The sequence below is a fragment of the Mus caroli genome, unplaced genomic scaffold, assembly GCF_978045245.1.
Source record: "Mus caroli unplaced genomic scaffold, Mus_caroli_1 scaffold_7, whole genome shotgun sequence".
In the NCBI taxonomy this organism is placed as follows: Eukaryota; Metazoa; Chordata; class Mammalia; order Rodentia; family Muridae; genus Mus; species Mus caroli.
In genome coordinates, this window is record NW_028227262.1 from 101,295,646 (window position 1) to 101,316,563 (window position 20,918).

Genomic DNA, 20,918 nt, shown 5'->3' on the forward strand with positions numbered 1-20,918 from the left:
CACTCTGTAGACCAGGCTGGCCTCGAACTCAGAAATCCGCCTACCTCTGCCTCCCAAGTGCTATGATTATAGGCGTGCGCTACCACTGCCCTGCTTTTTCTATTTACTCTCTGCCAATGCCTTTTCTTTATGATACTTGAGCCATACCCATAACACACCTGGAAACAATTTGAAGTTAATTGTCCAGGGATATTAGCTGTTTTCCATTTTTGCTTCTCCCTTTCTTATTTTTCTGTCAGTGTCTTTCTTTCTGGGTTTCCATTTCTCCCACGTCCCTTCTGTAGCTTTCTCTACCACTTTATGTATTTTCTTTAGAATCTAAGGCTTAGATGCTATGTGTGCTCCGTCTTCACTCCTAGGGTACACCTGTGACCTGCTGCAGAAGCCTGTTGCATGAGGGTTAACCTTATTTCCTAGGGCTTCCCCAGTCACGGGAGGGAACTCCACGCATGCGCAGGTCAGTGGCGTGCTCTCTATATGGATGGACAGGATTTGTGGGAAAATACACACCTCTGGCCCTGGCCAGGTGTATTCCTTAGTGGCAACCTGTTCCGAGGGGAGGCCCTTTTTCTGGTCCTTTTCTTGCCAGTCTTGGTCCCCATCTTGACTCCAGAGCCCACTGCAAAGATGGACCCTGTGCACCCAGTGCTTGTCTGGAGGTCTGGGCCTTCTCTCCACTCTCTTGTGTTCTTTGTCACTGTAGGGAAGAGTGGGCTGCGGCCACGCGAGGCTCTGATGCTGAGCCGTGCTGCTCCTCCTGCCCGCAGGAGGCGCTGTGAGACAGGGTGACGGCTGCGCTCCCCGGCGACCGGGCCGGGCGGTGGGGTTGGGGCGAGTGGGAGCGGCGACCTGGGGTCGGAGCGAGTGCACGCTTTGTCGCCCGGGAACGTGGGCGTCGCCGGGGCCAAGGCTCAGGCTAGGCGCGTCCGCGCTGGCCATGACCGGACCCGCTCGGGTAAGGGCCCGGCGCGGACAGGGCTGGGGCGGGACCGCGGGCTGCGGCGGCGGCGGGACCCCCAACAAAGCCGCGTCCGCGCGGTCGCCTGCGCCCCGTCAGCAGCGGCTCCTGCATAGCCTTTTCTCACCAGCAGAGTAATCGCCCGCGGGGGATGGGTTTCCTCGGGTTTGCAGTGATATCATGCGGGTTTACGGTGTCATAATTTAGCCGCACGCAGACCGTGCTCATTGCGTTCCCCTCATTGAGTGTATGAGGGAAGGACCTCACGCCAGGAGGGTAGAAACGGACAGTAAAATCTGCAAGGAGCACGCGCTGTTGGATTATTTCTTGTTTTGTTGAAATCAGGGTTTAAAGGGTATGGCTGGTTTTTATTATGCTGTTCTTATTGCTCTACTAAGCATTCTTGATTATTAAATAAGGCTTAGATAAAACACCTTGTACATTCTCAACAGATGTACAGGTTTTCGGGATTGAGTATGTAAAAGACAGGTAGCACGTTCATCATTTCTAAGCAGAATTTTGAGTAAGTGGAAGATGGCCATACCTATAGATGGAAAAATAAGCATAAACTAATCTTTCAATTAATACATAAAATCCTTTTCATTTTCATGAAATGACAGATATTTGTGAATTTATTCAAGATTAGATAATAGGGCTCAGTTGCCTTCCTAATCCAGAGGTTGTGTTGTCCAACCCTCAATGGATACCTAAAACGGAGTATAGTAGGAGCTCTACTGTAATACTTTACATTTTACTCAAGCACATCCCGGTATACTATTGCTGTGGGGACCCTTGCAGTTTAAATTATGTTGGCAAAACTTGTGTGATGTTGTTGTAGCCTTCACAATTTAAGAGGTTGAAGTTTCATTCTTACTACAAATTTTAGTGACTTTAGCATGGATTTTTTTTTAAGGTAGGAAAGTGGGAAATGTTCACTTTACTCCTAAAGGAAACATTTGGAAGCTGGACCTGGTGCTGGGGAAGCAGAAGCAGGAGGATTGCTGCAAGACTTGGGCCAGTCAGTCCTGGGGAGTGAGACCTTGTTTCAAAAGCCAAAACCAATTACAACACAGCTTTTCTTTGATATCTTTATCTGAATCATCAGAATACATACTCTTGCATTTTGGTGGCATTATTAAGAAAAGTAAGAGTGTGTGAGCACATACTTTGTTTTAGAAGAGTAGATACTGTGCTGTGCTGTCTTACCGGTAACCACTAGATGCCAGTAGCATACCTCCTGAAATTGTTCCGACCAAACCTGTCTCCAGGCTTTGGCTGATGTCCTGTGGACTAATTGTCCTGACTGAGAACCACTAACCTAGTGTTTCTCACAGAAGAAACTGCATGTAAGCAGATACAGAATTTTGTTTTGTTTTTCCTTAATACATCAGAAACTAGTGAGTTTTATTTTGGTTTTTGGTTTTTGAGACAGGATTTCTCTACATAGCCCTGGCTGTCCTGGAACTCATTTTGTAGACCAGGCTGGCCTAGAATCCGGAGATCAGTCTGCTGCTGCCTCCAGGGAGGTGGGAATAAAGGAAGGCATTTGTTATCACACCCGGGACAAAATGGTTGTTTTAAAGTAAGTGTTATAACACAAACAACTTGCATTAACTTAAAACATTGGCTTTCTGATCAATAGACTTTTTAAAATTCAACTTTAAATACCAAATTGACTTTAACAAAAAGATGAGTATAAAGTTTTAAAAAATTGAAATAATACATACTTTAATAGCCATAGAAAACAAAGACACGCTGATAACGAATGAAGCTAAACTCATTAAAATAGCAGCATGATGTGGGATTACAGTAATATAAAGAGTATTTTCAACTAATAGATATATAATTTGCATAGTTGTCATTTTGAGCATCAGGAAGTATCTATGTTTCCAGTCAGCCATGATATGTTTCCAGTCAGCCATGATAAACACAAATACTAAACAGTTTTGAGCTAGGGATATATCTCAAGGGTAGAGAAGTTGCCCAGCATGTGCAAGGTCCTGGATTTAATCTCACATACAGAAACTAACTCACTCTCACACACACACATATTAATAGTCAGGGTGTTCATATCCTTTGATTTAGTAACACTCAAGTTTAGACTCTATTCTACAACAGTAAAAGTGATAATACATAAAGAATCACACCAGAGAAGAAGAAGAAGAAGAAGAAGAAGAAGAAGAAGAAGGAAAAAAAGAAAAGAAAAGAAAAGAAAAAAAGCCTTTAATCCCAGCACTTGGGAAGCAGAAGCAGGCGGATTTCTGAGTTCGAGGCCAGCCTGGTCTACAAAGTGAGTTCCAGGACAGCCAGGGCTACACAGAGAAACCCTGTCTGGAAAAACCAAAAAGAAGAAGAAGAAGAAGAAGAAGAAGAAGAAGAAGAAGAAGAAGAAGAAGAAGAAGAAGAAGAAGCAGCAGCAGCACCACCACTACCACCACCACCACACCAGAGCATTGTTTGTAATGACTGATGACGGTAGCCAAGCACAGTGGCATGTGCATTTTAATCCCAGCTCTGGAGAGACTGAGGGAGGTAGATCTCTGTGAGATCTGGGCCAGTCCTGGTCTACATAGCCTGTGAAAACCTGCCTTAAAATAAATAAATAACATTTACAGAGAGAAAAGAAGCAGTATGTATATGGCCCATTAGAGGGCTCTGTCTCCTTGTGGAATATAATGCAATAATTCAATTTACCACAGTGTAAGTTTACTCCCTTGTACCAATCTGAATAAATGACCAGGACATTAAGTGAATGAAGTTTCGCACTAATTTGGTTTCATTTTTGTAGTGAATATTCCACCCATACATACAGATATTCAGTTTGAGACGCATAGAAGATGGGTGTAGTGGTGATAGCAGGGCCTCAGCTTAGATTTAGGGGAAACAGATTGCTTTATTATTTAATTAAATCTTTTTCTTTATTTTTATTTTATGCATATAGATGTTTGTCTGCATGTGTGTCTGTATGTCATGTCTGTGCAATGCCTCTGGAGAGCAGGAAAAAGGGGCACTAGGTTCTCTAGGACTAGAGTCAGTGATGGCTGTGAGCTACCATCTGAGAGTTGGGCATGCTGAGCCATCTCTCCAGCCCACAAATCACTTTTGCAGAAGAGTCTGCTGAGTTAAAAACAGCTGCCCACCCTGTGAGTCTCAAATTACTGATGAGAGTGAACAATGAGATGGTCTTTCGTAGCCGTCATGATGGTATCTGTATGATGTCTTTCACTTCAGTTCCCACTGACTTTTGAAGATGTAGCCATTTACTTCTCTGAGCAAGAGTGGCAACACTTAGAGGCCTGGCAGAAGGAACTTTACAAGCAAGTCATGAGAACCAATTACGAGACTCTCATCTCTCTAGGTAAGGAGCTTTCCACTTCTGTGGTGATTCTCGCAACTGGATCTTCTCAGAGCCCCTTGGTCACTTGATATGCCTGTTAGGTAGCAAGGTTGCTTAGATATAACCCAGAAAGGCTTTTTCATCTCTTTGTTGTTGTTGTTGTTGTTGTTAATACTAATGTATACATTACTGGTTTGTCCTTAGAGGTGGGCCTTACAGGGAAGTATTTAAGACAGCATGTAGTATCATAGTCAGAGGTAGCAAGGATGAATGTTAAAACTTTTCCCATCACACTTTACTCTGAGATTGCCTGATTTTTCCACTGAGAAGCACACCTGCCTGTGCCCATAAAGTACCTGTGTGTCTTAACCTAGAAAGTGGCTTCTTTGCAGCTTTCCAGTGGGGTTAAAGATTGCAAGAAACGAACGGTCTTGCCTGGAGTGTGATTCTGCAAGAGTGTACCTTGAGGTGTTTGAGAGTACCTGACTCTGGTTAGGATAATGGATTTTTTTCCCTTCTTTCTTCTCCTTTTTCCTTCTCCTCCTCCTCCTCCTTCTTACTCCTCTTCCTTCTTGTCCTCCTCCTCTTCTTCTTCCTCCTCCTCCTTCATCCCTCCTCTTCTTGTGTGTGATTCTGTTGATGACACTTAGGTCGTTGCATGTGCCACCCAAGGGCTGTCTCACTGACATACACTTACAGCCCCTTTAAAGTTCTTGTTTGTTGAATTTTTTGTTGCTGTTTTATTGGTTTTTTGAGACGAGGTCTCACTGTATAACTGAAGCTGTCCTGGAACTCACTATATAGACCAACCTGGCTTTGATCTCACAAAGATCTGCTTGTCTTGAGTGCTGTGGTTAAAGGTATGGACCAACCAGCCGGTTGGGTGGTGGTGCCCTCTGGTAGAATATACTGATGAGGCAGAGGTAGGAGGCTTATGACTTTGAGACTAGCCTGTGCTACACTTCTACACATTTGTGGAGCACAGTGGTGCACACTTTTTAGTCCTAGAACTTGGGAGCCAGAGGCAAGTGGATCCCTTGAGTTTTAGGCCAGCCTGGTCTACATAGAGAATTCCAGGACATGTATGGCTACAAAGAGACCCTGCCTGAAAAAGGGTGTTCACCCTTACACCTGGCTAGTTTTTCTTAGCCATCAAATGAATTTTTAAAATGAATCTGGAGCTGGAGAGATGACTCAGTAGGTGAGAGGTCAAGCACTTGCCTTGCCAGCATGAAATCCTGAGTTTGCACACCCAGAGTACACATAAGATATGTGTGCAGCGGCTCACATCTGTTATGTAATAACCATTGATGGGCAAGGTCAAAGGTCAAGACAGGTGGGTCTCTGGAAGAGACTGACCTCCATGGCAAAGACCTCATGGCAATGACAGATCCTGTCACAAAATTTAAAAGATGGACGGTGTCCTGAGAACCAATACCTGCAGCTGTTCCTTGACTTCCATATGTATGACACGTAATCCCTCCCAGCACACACATGAAAAAGCATGCATAAAAATGAGCCTGTTAGGAGAAGCGTAAAATGAATGGCTCCTGTTTGATTCTAGGTTTTTTTTTTTTTTTTTTTTTTTAATTTATGTGAATGAACCACATGTGTGCTTGGAACCCAGGGAGGCAAGAAGAGAGTGTTATATCCCCTGAGCCACCGGATGGATACTGGGGATTAATCTGTCATCCTCTGGAAAATTTTTAAAATGATATGCTTTATAACACTCAAGCCAAATTACCCTGTCTGACTCTTCTGTACAGATAATGGACTGCCCAAACCAGAACTAATATCCTGGATTGAACTTGGGAGAGAGCTCTTCAGCAGCTGGGGAGAAAAAAAGAAACCAGACAAAGAAGTTCACTGCTCTATAGATGATGTGCGTGTTCATCTAGCCATTGAGGGACAGTTACTTGAGAGTGAGTATGAAGAACCCATCGTCCTAGTGGAGGATGTGATGCAGACCTGCAGTCTCTGCACTGGGAGAAGATACAGGGCCAGGGGAGGAGCTCAGTTATCCTCATTGGCACAGTGAGTGCCAGTCCAGCCTGAACTGTATGAGATCCTGTCTCAGAGACACACACACACACAAAGAGAGAGAGACACACACACACACCCAAAGAGAGAGAGACACACACAAAGAGAGAGACAGAGACAGAGAGGAAACCATAGTTTTAACCTAAACACATCACATTCAGATTTATTTCTTTTTTTCCCCTCTGTTGCGGTAAATCTCCAACCCAAACATGCCCCGGCAATGAAAACACAACTCAATTAATATGAATACATGCTGTGTGCCTAGACTGGGCAGATCTACCACTACACTACCATCTTCTCCATCTGGAACCCCTTAGAACTTGCAGCTCTAGGCCATGTGCTTCTGCTCAGCTTTTCCTCTTCCTCCTCCTGTGTCTGTTCTCTCTCTCCCATTTTCTCCTTCTCTCTCCCCACCTTCTGCTCCACCTTCCCTTTTTTCTGCCCAATCAACAGCTCTTCTTTATTTTACAAATTAAGGTGGGAAGCAGGTTTACAGGGAATCACCTGAGTGCTGACTCATTCCTCAGTCACTGCCATTTACAGGAGAACGGAATTAACTTCAAATATAATTAGCCCCAGGGCTATCCACAACATCCCTCCTCCCCTCTTTTCTTCCCGTTTGTCTGAACTGAGGCTTGATGCTGCATATATTTTAGGGAGGGGCTGTAAACCATAGTGGTTAGTGTGAGAACTCTGAAGCCTGAATCTGATCTCTTCTTTTGTAGGGGACAGTCAGTTTCTTTTCTACTGTTGTGATAAAAAAAAAAAAAAAAAACCATGACCAAGACAGCATTTGGGGTGGGGGAAGGTGCTTATGGTTGCAGGTTAGTTAGAGTCCATGACCATCATGTCAAGGACGTAGTATGTATCAGGCAAGCAAGAACTCACATCTCAGTCCACAAGGAGAGGCAGAGAGATCCAGCTGGGAATGGCATGGGCTTTTGAAATCTCAAAATTCACCTCAGTGACACATGTCTTCCAATAAAGTCACACTTCCTAATCCTTGCCAAACAGTTCTACCAACTGGGGACTAAGTATTTAAACATATGAGTCTATGAGGCCATTTTCATTCAAAGCACCATAGTGACTTTAGGCAGAATATTTAAACTCTTGGTGTATAAAATGCAGCAAATATAAGAACCTGGAACATCATGTTAGGAAGGAATAATGTATGCAGTGCGAAGGAGACATTGATGGACGCTGTTCTTTGTAATGAATGAGAAAGAACAAACCTGGGTTTGGCTTTCCCTACCTTTGTGACCAAAGCAGACTTCGAGCTATCAAAAGAGAAGTCACATACTACCAATATACATGGCTCAATGTAGTCATTCCTATTCCAAAAATGAGGAATGGGGACATAGCAAGAAAGAGAGGACCAGAGCAAGACCCATATCCAGCAGGGCAAATAGTGAACCTGCTGCTCTGAAAGACCCACAACGTGAGGACTCCCTCACGTTCTGACTCAGGAGAGGCGACACCCCAAAATCACCCACAAGAAACGATCTTGCTGCAACTGCAAAAGGATTTTTATTCGAGAGCGTTCTCGGGCCCATGGTCATACACCACGCAGGGGTAGAGGACCATGGCGCGCTGAGTAGCTGAGTAAGGGGGTATTTAAAGGAAGAAACCACAATTCATGGAGGTGGGGAGGGCGTTGTTGGAAAATACCAAAAATACCAGTTAAGAGTCACAAGGAAGTATAAAGTCACAAGTGTCAGGTTATCTCTCAAGACAGTTTCTAAGAGCCCCTAACAATCTAAGAGCCCCTAAAGATAGCACATTTGCATTGCAGGTTCCAGTAATGGTCAGGGTGTCATTCTTTGAATTGAACCCAGGAAGCAGGTGGGTGGAGGAAGGAATGTCGCTATCTGTTTTATGACCAGTACCTGGAGCACTAAGCCACAAAGGCTACACTCCCAAGCCTGGGCCCAAAAGCCTCGAATTTTGTTTTTACTTTGCTATACTTTTTTAATACTTCTTCATTCCCCCCCTTTTTTTTTTTAATAGTTCTAATCTTAGAACTAGACACTATCTTCTCCCTGACATAGTTGATCCTTTAGGGCATGGTACTGTTATCTCAAAACTAAAAGCCACACTGCATTAATTCTTGTTTTAATAAAGGTGACTTGCCTATTTAACACACATGGACCTATAATTAAAAGCAGAAGAAAAATCAAAAGGGGTCTCATAAAGGTAGATAGTAGGGTGGTCAAGAGTACAAGATAAGGGCCTTTCCACCCGAGTCTCAAGGTTTTCTGCATGGAGACGTCTAGCAGGTCTTCTGGAGCAGGCCTTCTGGAGCTGCTTTTTCACTCGCTGTCTCACTCACTGGAGCACCTTGAGCCTAGAGAACAAAGGCTGGGAAAGCAGCATGTCAGCACTATGTACAGAGGCTATTTTTACCAGTGGAGGGGGCCCCCTATAGAGTAATTCATAAGGGGGTCAGTCTAAACTGTCCAGGGGTGTTTTTAACCCTGAAGAGCAAAGGGTAGGAGAGCTATCCAATCATTAGTGCCAGTCTCCGCTGTCAATTTGGTTCTATTTATTCTCTCTACCTGTCCTGAGCTTTGGGGCCTGCATGCACAATGTAACTTTTAACTAATCTCTAATATCTTGGCCAGTCCCTGATTTACCTGGGCAACAAAGGCAGGTCCATTACCTTGGGAAGATTTTTTTTAGGATCTTCAGTCCTGGTAGGAAAGGCTTTTATCCATCTTGAAACGGTGTCTATAAACACTAACAAGTACTTGTTGCAATATCTAGCTGGCTTAATTTCTGTAAATTCTACCTAGTCATAGCACAGGCCTTGCAGCTTTTGGCTATTTCTTCTGCCAAGTCAGAGAGTCCTGTAACATAGTAGTCAAAGGACCTAACCACACCTTTTAATTTCTTGGCCCCCAGGCGAGTCAAATACTGTCCATAACTTGATAGTGCTCAGGGGTGTATCTAAAGCTGGTCTCTCTGATGTCATAATAATCTTTAGGCTCCTTGACTGCCAGGATCATTGCTCCTTGAGTCACCTGTTTGGCAGTTAGATCTGCTATCTGATTTTCTTTAGCCACAGCATCTTAGGTCTTTTTCTGCAGATGTCAACAGCCCTCTTTGTCTGTATATTGCTCCGTACAGTGGCAAAAGCATACCTGCTGTCAGTGTAGACTTTTCTTTTGCCATTTATGGACCTTGTCTCAAAGTCACAAGTTCAGCTTTCTGGGCCGACGTCCCTTCAGGGAGGCTGCTGGCCTAGATCACTTGCTTTCTGTCCACCACCATACTGCTGTCCCCGCCTTCTGCTTACCTTTAACCTTGAGGCTGCTGTCATCAGTGTACCAGCTTGAACCCTCAGGCCAAGGCTGATCTGATCCTTCAGATCATTTCAGCGCAGTGGTGAGTAGGTGCAGTCTCACACAGTGGGACAGCAGGTGGAATGAAGCGAAGGTCACTCGTTCAGTCAACAAAAAGTTCTGATGTGTCACAGGAGCGTTGGTAGTCATCTATCAGTCAGGGGGCTTTCAGATAATGCTTTCAAGAGCGTGGGATGCCATTACAGCTAGTTGCTGTCCCAGAGTGAGCTTGTCAGCATCCTTGACAAGCAGATTATGGCAGTAATAGCTTACAGGCAAGAAAACCACCCGCTGGCAACAGGGTGTAACTTCTTGGTTAGGTAAGCCACTGGCCTTTTTTAAAGTCCCAAAGTCTGAGAAAGGACTCCTCTGGTGACCCCTGGTCTCTCTTCCACATAAAGAGTGAAAGGCTTGGTTAGGTCAGGCAAAGGCTGGCCATCAGTAGGGCCTGTTTTATTTTTCTAAAGGCTTTCAGGTGATCTGGGATCCACACAAACACTTCCCCTTCCTTGGTTAGGAGGTACAATGGGAAGCTAAGGTCGCCAACCCAGGTGTCTAGAGTCTGTAGAAGCCAGCAAGTACCCAAGAATTTTCTTACTTGCCTTGGCATAGTTAGCCACTACTTCCCTTCTCGAAGGGTGTATCTCAAGTAAGTAACTTCAGTCTGACACAGCTGAGTCTTTTTAGCTGAGGCTCGGTCTTCAGTTGCCCAGGTTTCCTGTCTAGATCCTGTCTTTTTCTTTCTCTCCTATCACTGTGGCCAAGATTCTAGTCAAATTTCTCTCTTGTCTACGATCCCTCCTGTTTTCTCTTTCTTCTGCCTCCCGTCTCTCTCTCTCACACACACTTTCTCTGCCTCTTTCACTAGATCGCCTAACTGTCTCCCTCTTTTCTCTGAAGCTTCTTTCTGATATCGGGAGCCAACTGCCTTATGAAGGCCGGCCAGGCCACTGAGGCCTTCTGGGCTTCCTAGGTAAGATCAAAGGGAGTGAACTGCCTGAAGGCTTCCATAAGCCTTTCAAGGAACATTGAGGGAGGTTCGATCGGCCCCTGCATTACCTCTTACCTTAGCCAAATTAGTGGGCCCATCTTGAGGCACCTTGGAGACCAGAGCCTGGCGTTAGATTTTCAAGCTCTCCTTACCTTCAGCCATGTTGCAGTCACAACTGGGGCGAGTCAAAAGGAATCCCATGTTGATCTCATTTTGTAGCTGTGTAAACCGCTGTTGGCTTCCGGGCCATTTTTCTAGCTTCTAACAGAATTCTCTCTCGCTCTTCGGTTGTTAAGAGCATCTGCAACAGCTGTTGATAATCATTTCAAGTAGGCTGATGAGAAAACATAAGGAACTCTACCAACCCTGTGAGGCGTTGGGGATCCTGAGAAAGGGGGTGGTTAGTTTTTCAGTTATAAATACCAACAGAGGAAAATGACCAGTACTGAAGGGTTTAAAGTTTGGGCGGGTCCACCAGAGTCCGCCCGGACTCTGTGCTCTGCAGTTCCATGTACCCGCAGCGGTCTGCCTCTCGACACCCCGAGGGGTTTAGGGTTCCCTCGGCAGCTGGGGTTGAGGCTGTGGATAAGGGGAAGGTTGTGGACTAGGCCACTCAGGAGGCTTCATAGATTTTGGAGGAGCCGAATTGGCTGGTGGCTGCGATTTGGGAAAACCTTTAATTTCTCTTGTAACATAAGAGTACAACCACAATTTTGAGAAGCAAAACCCAATTTTAACAGTGAAAACAATCTATTTTTTCTTTAAAAATGAACTTCAAAAACATTACTTGCTACAAATTTTGGCTGCCTGTTCCTGCACACAAACACAAGAAGGTGTAGTCGCCAATATTTCAAAAGACACTACCCTAAATCTTATCTTTTATAAATCGGATTTCTAGGATAAGAATTACATAGAATATTACTCAATTTAGGCGTATCTTTAGAGACCTGTTCCCATGGATTGTCTCATGCTGCATGTTGTAGTTCTAAATTACTCTAACCCAGAGTTACCAGTTTTAAGTCAACTTTTTGTTACCAGTGTTACAAATTTTTAATCATAACTAATAACTTATGAGCCACTAATCTATAACCAAGACATATAAAAACATATTTATACTTTTGAAACTATTTAGAAACAAAAATGAAATGGCCGCATACATTTGCTCATTTAAACCAAACAAAATTCTTAACTTTTCTAGCTGTAATTTCAAGAGAGGAGCACCTTGTCACCTGATGAATCTAATTATCACAAGCACAGAGATTTTTGTAGAACTTGAGAAGCTGCTGGTCCTTATAAGAGCAGCGTTTATAATCAGCTCCTAGCAGGGCTTCTCTAGCCACACTAGATTCCTAACTACAGGTGCAGGGCCCCAAAGACCAATTAATACTGTTTATTTTATTTTATTTTTTACCAAATTATCCCCAGATAGTCGGAGAGTACTGCTTTTCTCAAAACCCATTTTCTCACATCTCAGGTGTAAACTATCTCTAGTCAGGGTATAAAGCACCTATGAGAATTACCTTTGCTTTTCTAGATTTTCACATAGCTCTAAACACATACACAAAAACACATAAAACAGAAACCAACAGATCCAGACACATTCGACCCTTTCTTGTCCTCTACAAGCAGGCAAGAGAATTAGACGATTTTGGAGGGGGAAGCTTCCGCTTCAACAGAACTCGGTCCCTCTGACCGATCCGGAGACGGCCAGGCGTCCCTGGCTCTCCTTACCTCCCAGGGCGTCCCCCAGGGCCACAGCCTGTGGTCCTCCTAGCACGTCTGCCGACCACAGTCCTCCGGTCTTTACGGCCCAAAAGGACAGCTGCAAATACCGACCGCGCGCGCATTTCAGACCCCATCACCCCATCGTCTACAAACACCAGCATCCATTTCTACCTAGACGGCCAAAACCAGAGAAGCACACTTGTTCCTCACTCTGCCAGGTGTAAAACCAAGGCACGAGGTGGGACTCGAACCCACGATCTCGCAACTCGAAAACCAAGACACAAATTTCACTCTGCCAGGTGTAAAACCAAGGCACGAGGTGGGACTCGAACCCACGATCTCGCAACCCGAAAACCAAGACACAAATTTTACTCTGCCAGGTGTAAAACCAAGGCACGAGGTGGGACTCGAACCCACGATCTCGCAACCCAAAAACCAAGACACAAATTTAATAAACTCAGATGGATCCGAACTCAGACTTCGCCATGCTTCAGAAACATAGGACAAGACATAAATAACCCAACACAACAAGCACATGTTCCAATGTTCGTTTCAGAAAACAGACACTCAAAACAGAGACACCGGCCGGCACACACACACAAGAGGGGATCCCCATACCTCCAAGTCGGTTCTCGGGTGTGAGGGGTGGTCGCGTTTCCCGGCCAACACACCAAATGAAAGACCCACAACGTGAGGACTCCCTCACGTTCTGACTCAGGAGAGGCGACACCCCAAAATCACCCACAAGAAACGATCTTGCTGCAACTGCAAAAGGATTTTTATTCGAGAGCGTTCTCGGGCCCATGGTCATACACCACGCAGGGGTAGAGGACCATGGCGCGCTGAGTAGCTGAGTAAGGGGGTATTTAAAGGAAGAAACCACAATTCATGGAGGTGGGGAGGGCGTTGTTGGAAAATACCAAAAATACCAGTTAAGAGTCACAAGGAAGTATAAAGTCACAAGTGTCAGGTTATCTCTCAAGACAGTTTCTAAGAGCCCCTAACAATCTAAGAGCCCCTAAAGATAGCACATTTGCATTGCAGGTTCCAGTAATGGTCAGGGTGTCATTCTTTGAATTGAACCCAGGAAGCAGGTGGGTGGAGGAAGGAATGTCGCTATCTGTTTTATGACCAGTACCTGGAGCACTAAGCCACAAAGGCTACACTCCCAAGCCTGGGCCCAAAAGCCTCGAATTTTGTTTTTACTTTGCTATACTTTTTTAATACTTCTTCAGCTCCATGTCTGTCACTAGGGTTATGCTGTAATCGTCTGGGCTCCATTGGCCTCGGGCAGCTCCATTTCTCTATTTCTGTCCCAATACTACATATGAACTCTTTTCTTGGACCAGCTCCAGTTTGTTCCTGCAATCTTCCTGAGTCCTGGCATCTCTGACACTCCTGGGACTGCAATACAACCTAGGCTTTTCCTTCCTAGCTTCACACCACGACCTCTGAGAGACTCTTTGCAGGAAATCTGGCCATGCCACACGTTGCCTGGCCTCAATTTCTTTCTAGTACTGTGGTGCAAGCCTTCATGATCCCTTTACTCTTGTATCATTCATGCTTATAAAACCAGTACCACATGAATAACACTGCCAAGCTCTGTTGCCAACTTAAGATGTAGCCTGGCTCCTCAAGATCACATTTACAACAGCCTCCGTGTGCTGACTGCATTCCTGTTGGCATCCCCAGCAGAATGGCCTGCTACGCTCTGGTCATTCTGTGTCATTCTGTGGCTTCACTTGACTGAGATGCCATACTCTTAACACATTCCTTCCACCAGCCAGATTGAATGGTGTAAGAACCACGTGGGCAGGTTGACTCCAGCCGTGATCCCAATCCTCTGCTCCAGTTACTTTTCTCACTGCGACCAAATCTGTGACAAGAAGCAATTAAGAAATGGAGGGTTCATTTTGAATCATTGTTTGCAGAGATACAGTCCATCCTGTGGGGAAGATCGTGAGGGCAGGAATGTTGGGTGGCTAATCACACTGTACTTACAGTCGGTCAGGAACCAGAAACCGATGAGTGCTTGTGCTCCGTGCTCCCCTCCCCCACCCCACTTTCATTTTTATTCAGTCTGGGACCCCAGCCCGTACAATCATGCCATCCACATTCAGGGTGATTCTTCCTTAGAATTTGTTATATTTATAGATTATGGTATTTGTTAGGGTTCTGTTAGGGTATTTCTGCTACCGTCACATTGTGACTCCAAGAGGAATGTTTTTTATAAAATGAAACGTTTGATATTCCCGCAGTTGTAATTCTGTTTAGCAGTTATGAAGGATAAAATACAGCCAGAACCACATTAATTTAATCACAACCCTCCTTATGCATTTTTGTTTTCCTGTTTTTATTTTATTTTTAATTTATTTTGTTAGGCCAAGCAAGGTAGTGAATGCTTTTAATTCTAGCCCTTGGGAAGCAGAGACAGGCAGATCTCTCGAATTTGAATCTAGTTGGGGCTACATAGCAAGTTCAAAGCCAGCCTGGGCTACATAGAGAAACCCTGTCAAAAACAAACCAAAACAAAAAAACCGCCAAACCAAAACACTAATAATTTATTTTAGTATTTATGTGTATTGTGCGTATGCCTGGGTGAATTTATGTTCTGTGTGCATTCAGTGCCCATAAAGACCAGAGATGGAATTGAATCCCCTGGAATTAGAGCCATCATGTGGGTGCTAAAAACAGGACCCGGATCCTCTACAAGAGTAGTCTTACACCACCTATTTGTCTCTTCTATTCCGTTTTCCTGTTTTTATAGGATAAAGAGCTCTAAACCAGATGCAATTAGCATAGCAAGGTTTCCATGATGGGCAAGTGGGACTCATACTGCCAAGTCCGTTTCCCGCCCTTAGACCCGGCCTTTGAGATTGACATTTTCATCTTTTCACTTTCATTATAAGATAGACCTGCTCAGTTTAGTTAGAGCAAATGGTTACCGAACTCATCTTGGTCAGAAAGTAGAAGCACACATTGTGGTTTTGTAGTTATTGGAAGCAGGATGCTCTGACCACCACAGGCTCGCGGGTTTAAGAATCACTTAATTCTGATGATTTGCAGACATGCCATAGATAAAAGATGTACTGAATTTTTGTTTTCACTTTCAGGTAGCCAGCGAGCTGTGAAGTCAGGAGAAGTCACATGCCACTCCCAGTTAAATCCTCTGGAGAGTCGGCATTCCTTTGGACTTGTTGTAGGAGAAAGGGAAGATGTTTCCCTCAGACGTGATCAAGGCATCAGTCTTGTAAACCCACAAACACGATGTGGTGAGGCTGTTGTTTCAGTGGTGCCTAGCTCCAGTGAGGCTGCCCAAAGAAAAGTACTCTCAAGTCACAGAACTCTGGCTCTCCCTGGCTTGCAGAGAGTTTCCTCTTGGCAGAGTACCCAGAACTCTTGTCCAGTCTGTAGGGAAAACTCTTGGGAGAAGAATCACTTAGTGAAGCAACAGAAGGGCCACTCAAAGAGCCGGTCATATAGGGTCTGGAAGAAATTCAGCAGACAGGCTGATGCTAAACAGCCTCGGAGCATCTCATGTCCCGGATGTGGGAAGAGCTTCCGCCTGAAGCAGTACTTGGTGAGACATCTAGATATCCACACAAGGAAGAGACCACCCCAGTGCCCTAAGTGCAAAATGTGCTTCCATCGTGAACATACCCTTTTCAGCCACCACCTCAAGGACAGTTCTTCCCAGCACCCAACATGTGACTCGAGCTTCCTGACAGATAGCAGTGTTAACCTGTGCCAGCAGATTCAAGAGAAGCCAGCCTTCTGGAGAGAAGACACCAATGTGCCCTCAAGACAGAAGCTAGGTCCCAGTCTGGACTGTGAGGACTGCTGCCACATGGGTAGCAAGCTGAAGGGCCTGCAGTGTGGCTGCATCCTACGTGAGGACAGACCCCACTCACACACAGAGTGTGGCAATTGCTTCCTCTCACCATCTAAGCAGGCAGGTCTCTGCAGGGCACACACAGGAGAAAAAGCCTTTCAGTGTCCAGAAAGCAGCAAGCGCCTCTGCCTGAGAGGCCTACAGAATGTCCATCAACATGGGCATAGTGGAGAAAGACCAGTCTTGTGTAGAAAGTGTGGTCAAGGATTCACCAAGCGTTGCGGACTCACAGAACACACCCGAATCCTCAGCGGGGAGAAATCTTTCTGGTGTGCCCAATGTGGAAGGAACTTCAGCCAAAAGGGACAGCTGCTGAGGCACCAGCGGCTTCACTTAGAGGAAAAACCCTTCCAATGCACAATGTGTGAGTTGCGCTTCCATCTGAAGAGCAGGTTGAGGGCCCACCAACTACAACATGGTGGAGAAAGGCCATTCTCCTGCAGTGAGTGTGGCCGAGCCTTCACTCATCAGTGCAAGCTCCGTGAGCATCTGAGAGTGCACAGTGGAGAGAGGCCCTTTCAGTGTCCCGAGTGCCACAAGAGCTTCCGCCTGAAGGGCATCCTGAAGGCCCACCAGCGCATCCACAGCAAGGAGAGGCCATTCTCCTGCGGGGAATGTGGCAAGGGCTTTATAAGACAGTCTAAGCTCACAGAGCACTTCCGCGTCCACAGTGGAGAGAGGCCCTTCCAGTGTCCGGAGTGTGACAGGCGCTTTCGCTTAAAGGGGCAGCTGCTTAGCCATCAGCGCCTACACACAGGAGAGAGACCCTTCCAGTGCCCGGAGTGTGGCAAGAGCTACCGTGTGAAGGCTGACATGAAGGCGCACCAGCTGCTGCATGGCGGGCAGATGCCGTTCTCCTGCCAGTGTGGAAAGGGCTTTGCCAAGCAGTCTAAACTCGTGGAACACATGAGGACACATACAGGAGAGAAGCCTTTTCAGTGTCCCAAGTGCGACAAGAGCTTCCGATTGAAAGCTCAGCTCCTCAGCCACCAGGGCCTGCACACAGGCGAGAGACCTTTCCACTGCCCTGAATGTGATAAAAACTTCCGGGAAAGGGGTCACCTGCTCAGGCACCAGCGCATCCACAGGCCTGAGCGGCCCTTTGCCTGCGGCGACTGTGGGAAGGGCTTCATTTATAAGTCCAAACTGGCTGAGCACATCCGAGTACACACAAAGTCCTGCCAGGTGCCACGTGAGCCTGACATTAAGAAAAGGCTTAGCCAACTGTTTGCAATGATAGAGGCTGACTGGAGTTGAGGTGGGTGGGACGGCAGCTCTGGGAGCAAAGCTTAATTGCCAGGGCAGCCTGAAGAACGGTGGCTGAGCCTACTGGGAAGCAGGTTTTAAGAACAGAGGGGCTCTACTTATCCAAAATTATAAATTCAAAATGAGGAACTATGAAGAATTTTCTCTTTTGGAATACCGCCAATTATATCCTCTCCCCTGGTAAAAAGAGGTTTTTGTTCTTCCCACCACTTTGAGTGCATTTCACCCAAAACCAGTTAGTTCAAAAGTCCCAGCTTAAACCAGAAGGAAATTCCTCCAGAGCGCTTGTCAAAGCTACAAAAGGCAGAGGGAGGGGGTCTAGTTAATATCAGCTCTACTCTTTTGTTCTTTCCAGATTATAATTCGGTTAAATACAGTGAATTTTATTTCTGTGGCGATACGTGTTTGGGTTTGCTTTTGTTTCATTTATTTTGAAACACATAAGATAAATTCTCAGAATTTCAGGTGACTGTTGAAATTTCTCCTCGGGACTCTTGATGATTAATGTGTAGCATGGTCTTAAGAAAATGCTGATAATATGAGTTGAGGAAACAAAAAACCAAGGTTGAGAGGTCTGGCTCCAGATCAGGGGCTGAGTCAGTGGATAGAGATTTCAGAGCTCTGGTGTGGCAATGCTATTTGAAGCAGAAGTAAGGTTCTTAAGAATAAATGAATATTTAGGCAACTGACTAAAGAACAGATAGAGTGGATTGGAGAGATGGCTTCACTGACTGCTCTTCTGAAGCTCCTGAGTTCAATTCCCAGCAAATACATGATGGCTCCCAACCATCTGTACAACTACAGTATACTCATATACATAAAATAAAGAAATAAATCTTTAAAAAAAAAAAGAATAGGCAGAGCATAAACCAGGTATCACAATATGCAAATTATTTATAGTCTCACATCTAGTAGAACTATAGAGATCTGGATCAACTCACAGATATCCACTGCCTCTGTCCCCCAAGTACTGGAACTAAAGGCGTGGCCAGGACACAAATCTCACTGAGACTTTCGGAAGGTCTCCTTCCAGGGCAGGAATTCTTGCACTACACTCAATTGGAAATCTAGAAACCATGTCATGTTCTTTGGTAAGAAATACCTCAAACCAAACCTAACTCTACTTGACAGAGCCAAATCCCAACCTTTTAAGAAGATTATACTCCTTAAGTTTCTTTGTTATTAAATGCCAGCATATTCTAAGTATTTGGTACTGTTACTCAAAAGCAAATGCTATTGGAATTTGTAGAAGTGAAACATTGAAATGTAAATAACCAGTGTTGGTCCTTTCTTTCTACCTTGTTTCTACAGAATCTCCTTTTGTTGTCTCTGGGCTGTGCACTCCAAATGAGTAGGCCTGTGAGCTCTAGGGGGATTGACCTGTCTCTGCCTCATCCCTCACAGGGGAAATGCTAGGATTGCAGACAATAGATAGGTTACTATGGTGTCCAGCTTTTTACTTTTAAATTATTTGTTTAATTATATGTAGGTATGTAGATCTACTTAACTGAGAGTCTTGCACTAGGAGGCCAGAGTCATGGACTTCCTCTATATGCAGTTAAGGTAGTGAGTTACCCTCTGTGTGAGTGCTAGAACTGGAATTCAGCTCCTCCACAAGAGCATCACACACTGGACAAGAGCTCTACCTCTGAGCCAAATCCCCAACTTGCATTACATACCCTTAACCATTGAGCCATCTCTCTAACTGCTTGCTCTGGTCAACCCAGCTCGCTCCAGTAAGTCCTACCTACTCCTGGCTCTGGCCCAAAGATTTTTTAATATACATAAGTACACTGTAGCTGTCTTCAGACACGCCAGAAGAGGGAGTCAGATCTCATTACAGGTGGTTGTGAGCCACCATGTGGTCGTGGGATTTGAACTCAGGACCTTCGGAAGAGCAGTCAGTGCTCTTAACCACTGAGCCATCTAGCCAGCCCTATTATTAAACATATATAATATTGTACCCTGAAAACTACTTGGCATACAGGTTTTTTAATAGATACCAAATGAGCAAAATGAAGTGGTAGAGTCTAAACTCAGTGTCATGCAGTCCGACTCCAGAGTGAACTTACCATTTCATATTTTTTTTTGTTTTTAATATGAAAGTATGCTATGTTTCATCTATATTTCAATGCTTCATTTCTACAACTTCCAATAGTGCTTGTCCTTTTAGTAACAGTACCAAATAGTTAGAATACTCTGGTATTAATAACAATGAAACTTAAGGAGCATAATCCTTAAGTTGAAAACCATTATAGGCCAGTACCTTTGGCATAAAAAGGAAATTACTGAGCCAACTATTTATTTCTATGAACTTAGAAACAGCTTATCAAGAGCAACTCTCTGGTAAAAACCGATCAGGTTGCCAGCCCTGTGTTACAGTTAAGTAGCTGGGCAAACCTAAATGGGAATCTTGTCCTACAACATCAAAGACAGTCAGTATTTAGCTACAGGGAACTGCAGTTACAGTGGCATCTATTGAAACATTCTATTCTAAACCATGAACACAGACTCTGAGTATGAAGAAAGAGAACACAGTAGGCAGGCGCACACAGCTTCTAAGCAGCTAGTTCTGAAGGTGTGTCCAGAGCGCATTTCAGTTTGCAATTACAATTCTAAGAGGCCAAGAAAAGCTAACTTCCATGATATGTTACAAGTGTAAGATAAAAAAAAAAAAAAAAAAAAAAAAAAAAGAGCCGGGCGCACGCCTTTAATCCCAGCACTCGGGAGGCAGAGGCAGGAGGATTTCTGAGTTCGAGGCCAGCCTGGTCTACAAAGTGAGTGCCAGGACAGCCAGGGCTACACAGAGAAACCCTGTCTCGAAAAACCAAAAAAAAAAAAAAAAAAAAAAGTGGGGGCAGGCCTAGCGGCCCATCCTTTAATCCCAGTTCTCTGAGGGCAGAGGCTTGCTGATTTCTAGGAGTCCAAGGCCAGCCAGAGTTATATTGTGCGACCTTGTCTAAAAACAAACAAAAACCCAAAACCCAAACAAACAAAACCTGGGTTTGGGGAGAGGGCTCAGTGGTTAAGACCATTTACTGCTCTTGCAAAGGACCTGAGTTCAGTTTATAACAGCCATGTCAGATGGCTCACGAGACCTATAACTACAGCTCTAATGGACCCAGTGTCCTTTTCTGACCTTTGCAGGCACCCACACTCACATGCACACACCCAACACCCACCTAACACATACTTTAAAAATAAAAGTGGAGAGTTAAGAGAGGTCGGTCAGCTATTCTTCCAGAAGACCTCAGTTTGATTTGCCGCACCCACATAATGGGACACACCCACCTGTAACTCCAGTTATGGGAGGAGTTCTAACCCTTTCTTCTGGCATCCTCATGCACCAGGCATGTAAGTAGTGCATA

The 20,918-nt window shown here is 44.9% G+C and overlaps 1 protein-coding gene across 1 annotated transcript; it reads left to right on the plus strand.

The window, feature by feature from the left end:
• The first annotated feature begins 873 nt into the window (after positions 1-873).
• Znf786 (zinc finger protein 786) lies at positions 874-17,915 on the plus strand. Its single transcript, XM_021164617.2, has 4 exons — positions 874-955; positions 4,190-4,316; positions 6,062-6,217; positions 15,506-17,915. Exons 1-4 carry the CDS (start codon positions 938-940, stop codon positions 17,539-17,541), a joined length of 2,337 nt encoding a protein of 778 aa, XP_021020276.1. The 5' UTR covers positions 874-937; the 3' UTR covers positions 17,542-17,915.
• Positions 17,916-20,918: the final 3,003 nt, after the last annotated feature.

Excerpts from the sequence above, each read along its gene's own strand:
- Znf786 (XM_021164617.2), top strand. Across the intron at positions 4,317-6,061 it reads CGAGACTCTCATCTCTCTAG|ATAATGGACTGCCCAAACCA; the intron begins GTAAGGAGCTTT and ends TCTTCTGTACAG. Across the intron at positions 6,218-15,505 it reads TGAGGGACAGTTACTTGAGA|GTAGCCAGCGAGCTGTGAAG; the intron begins GTGAGTATGAAG and ends TTTCACTTTCAG.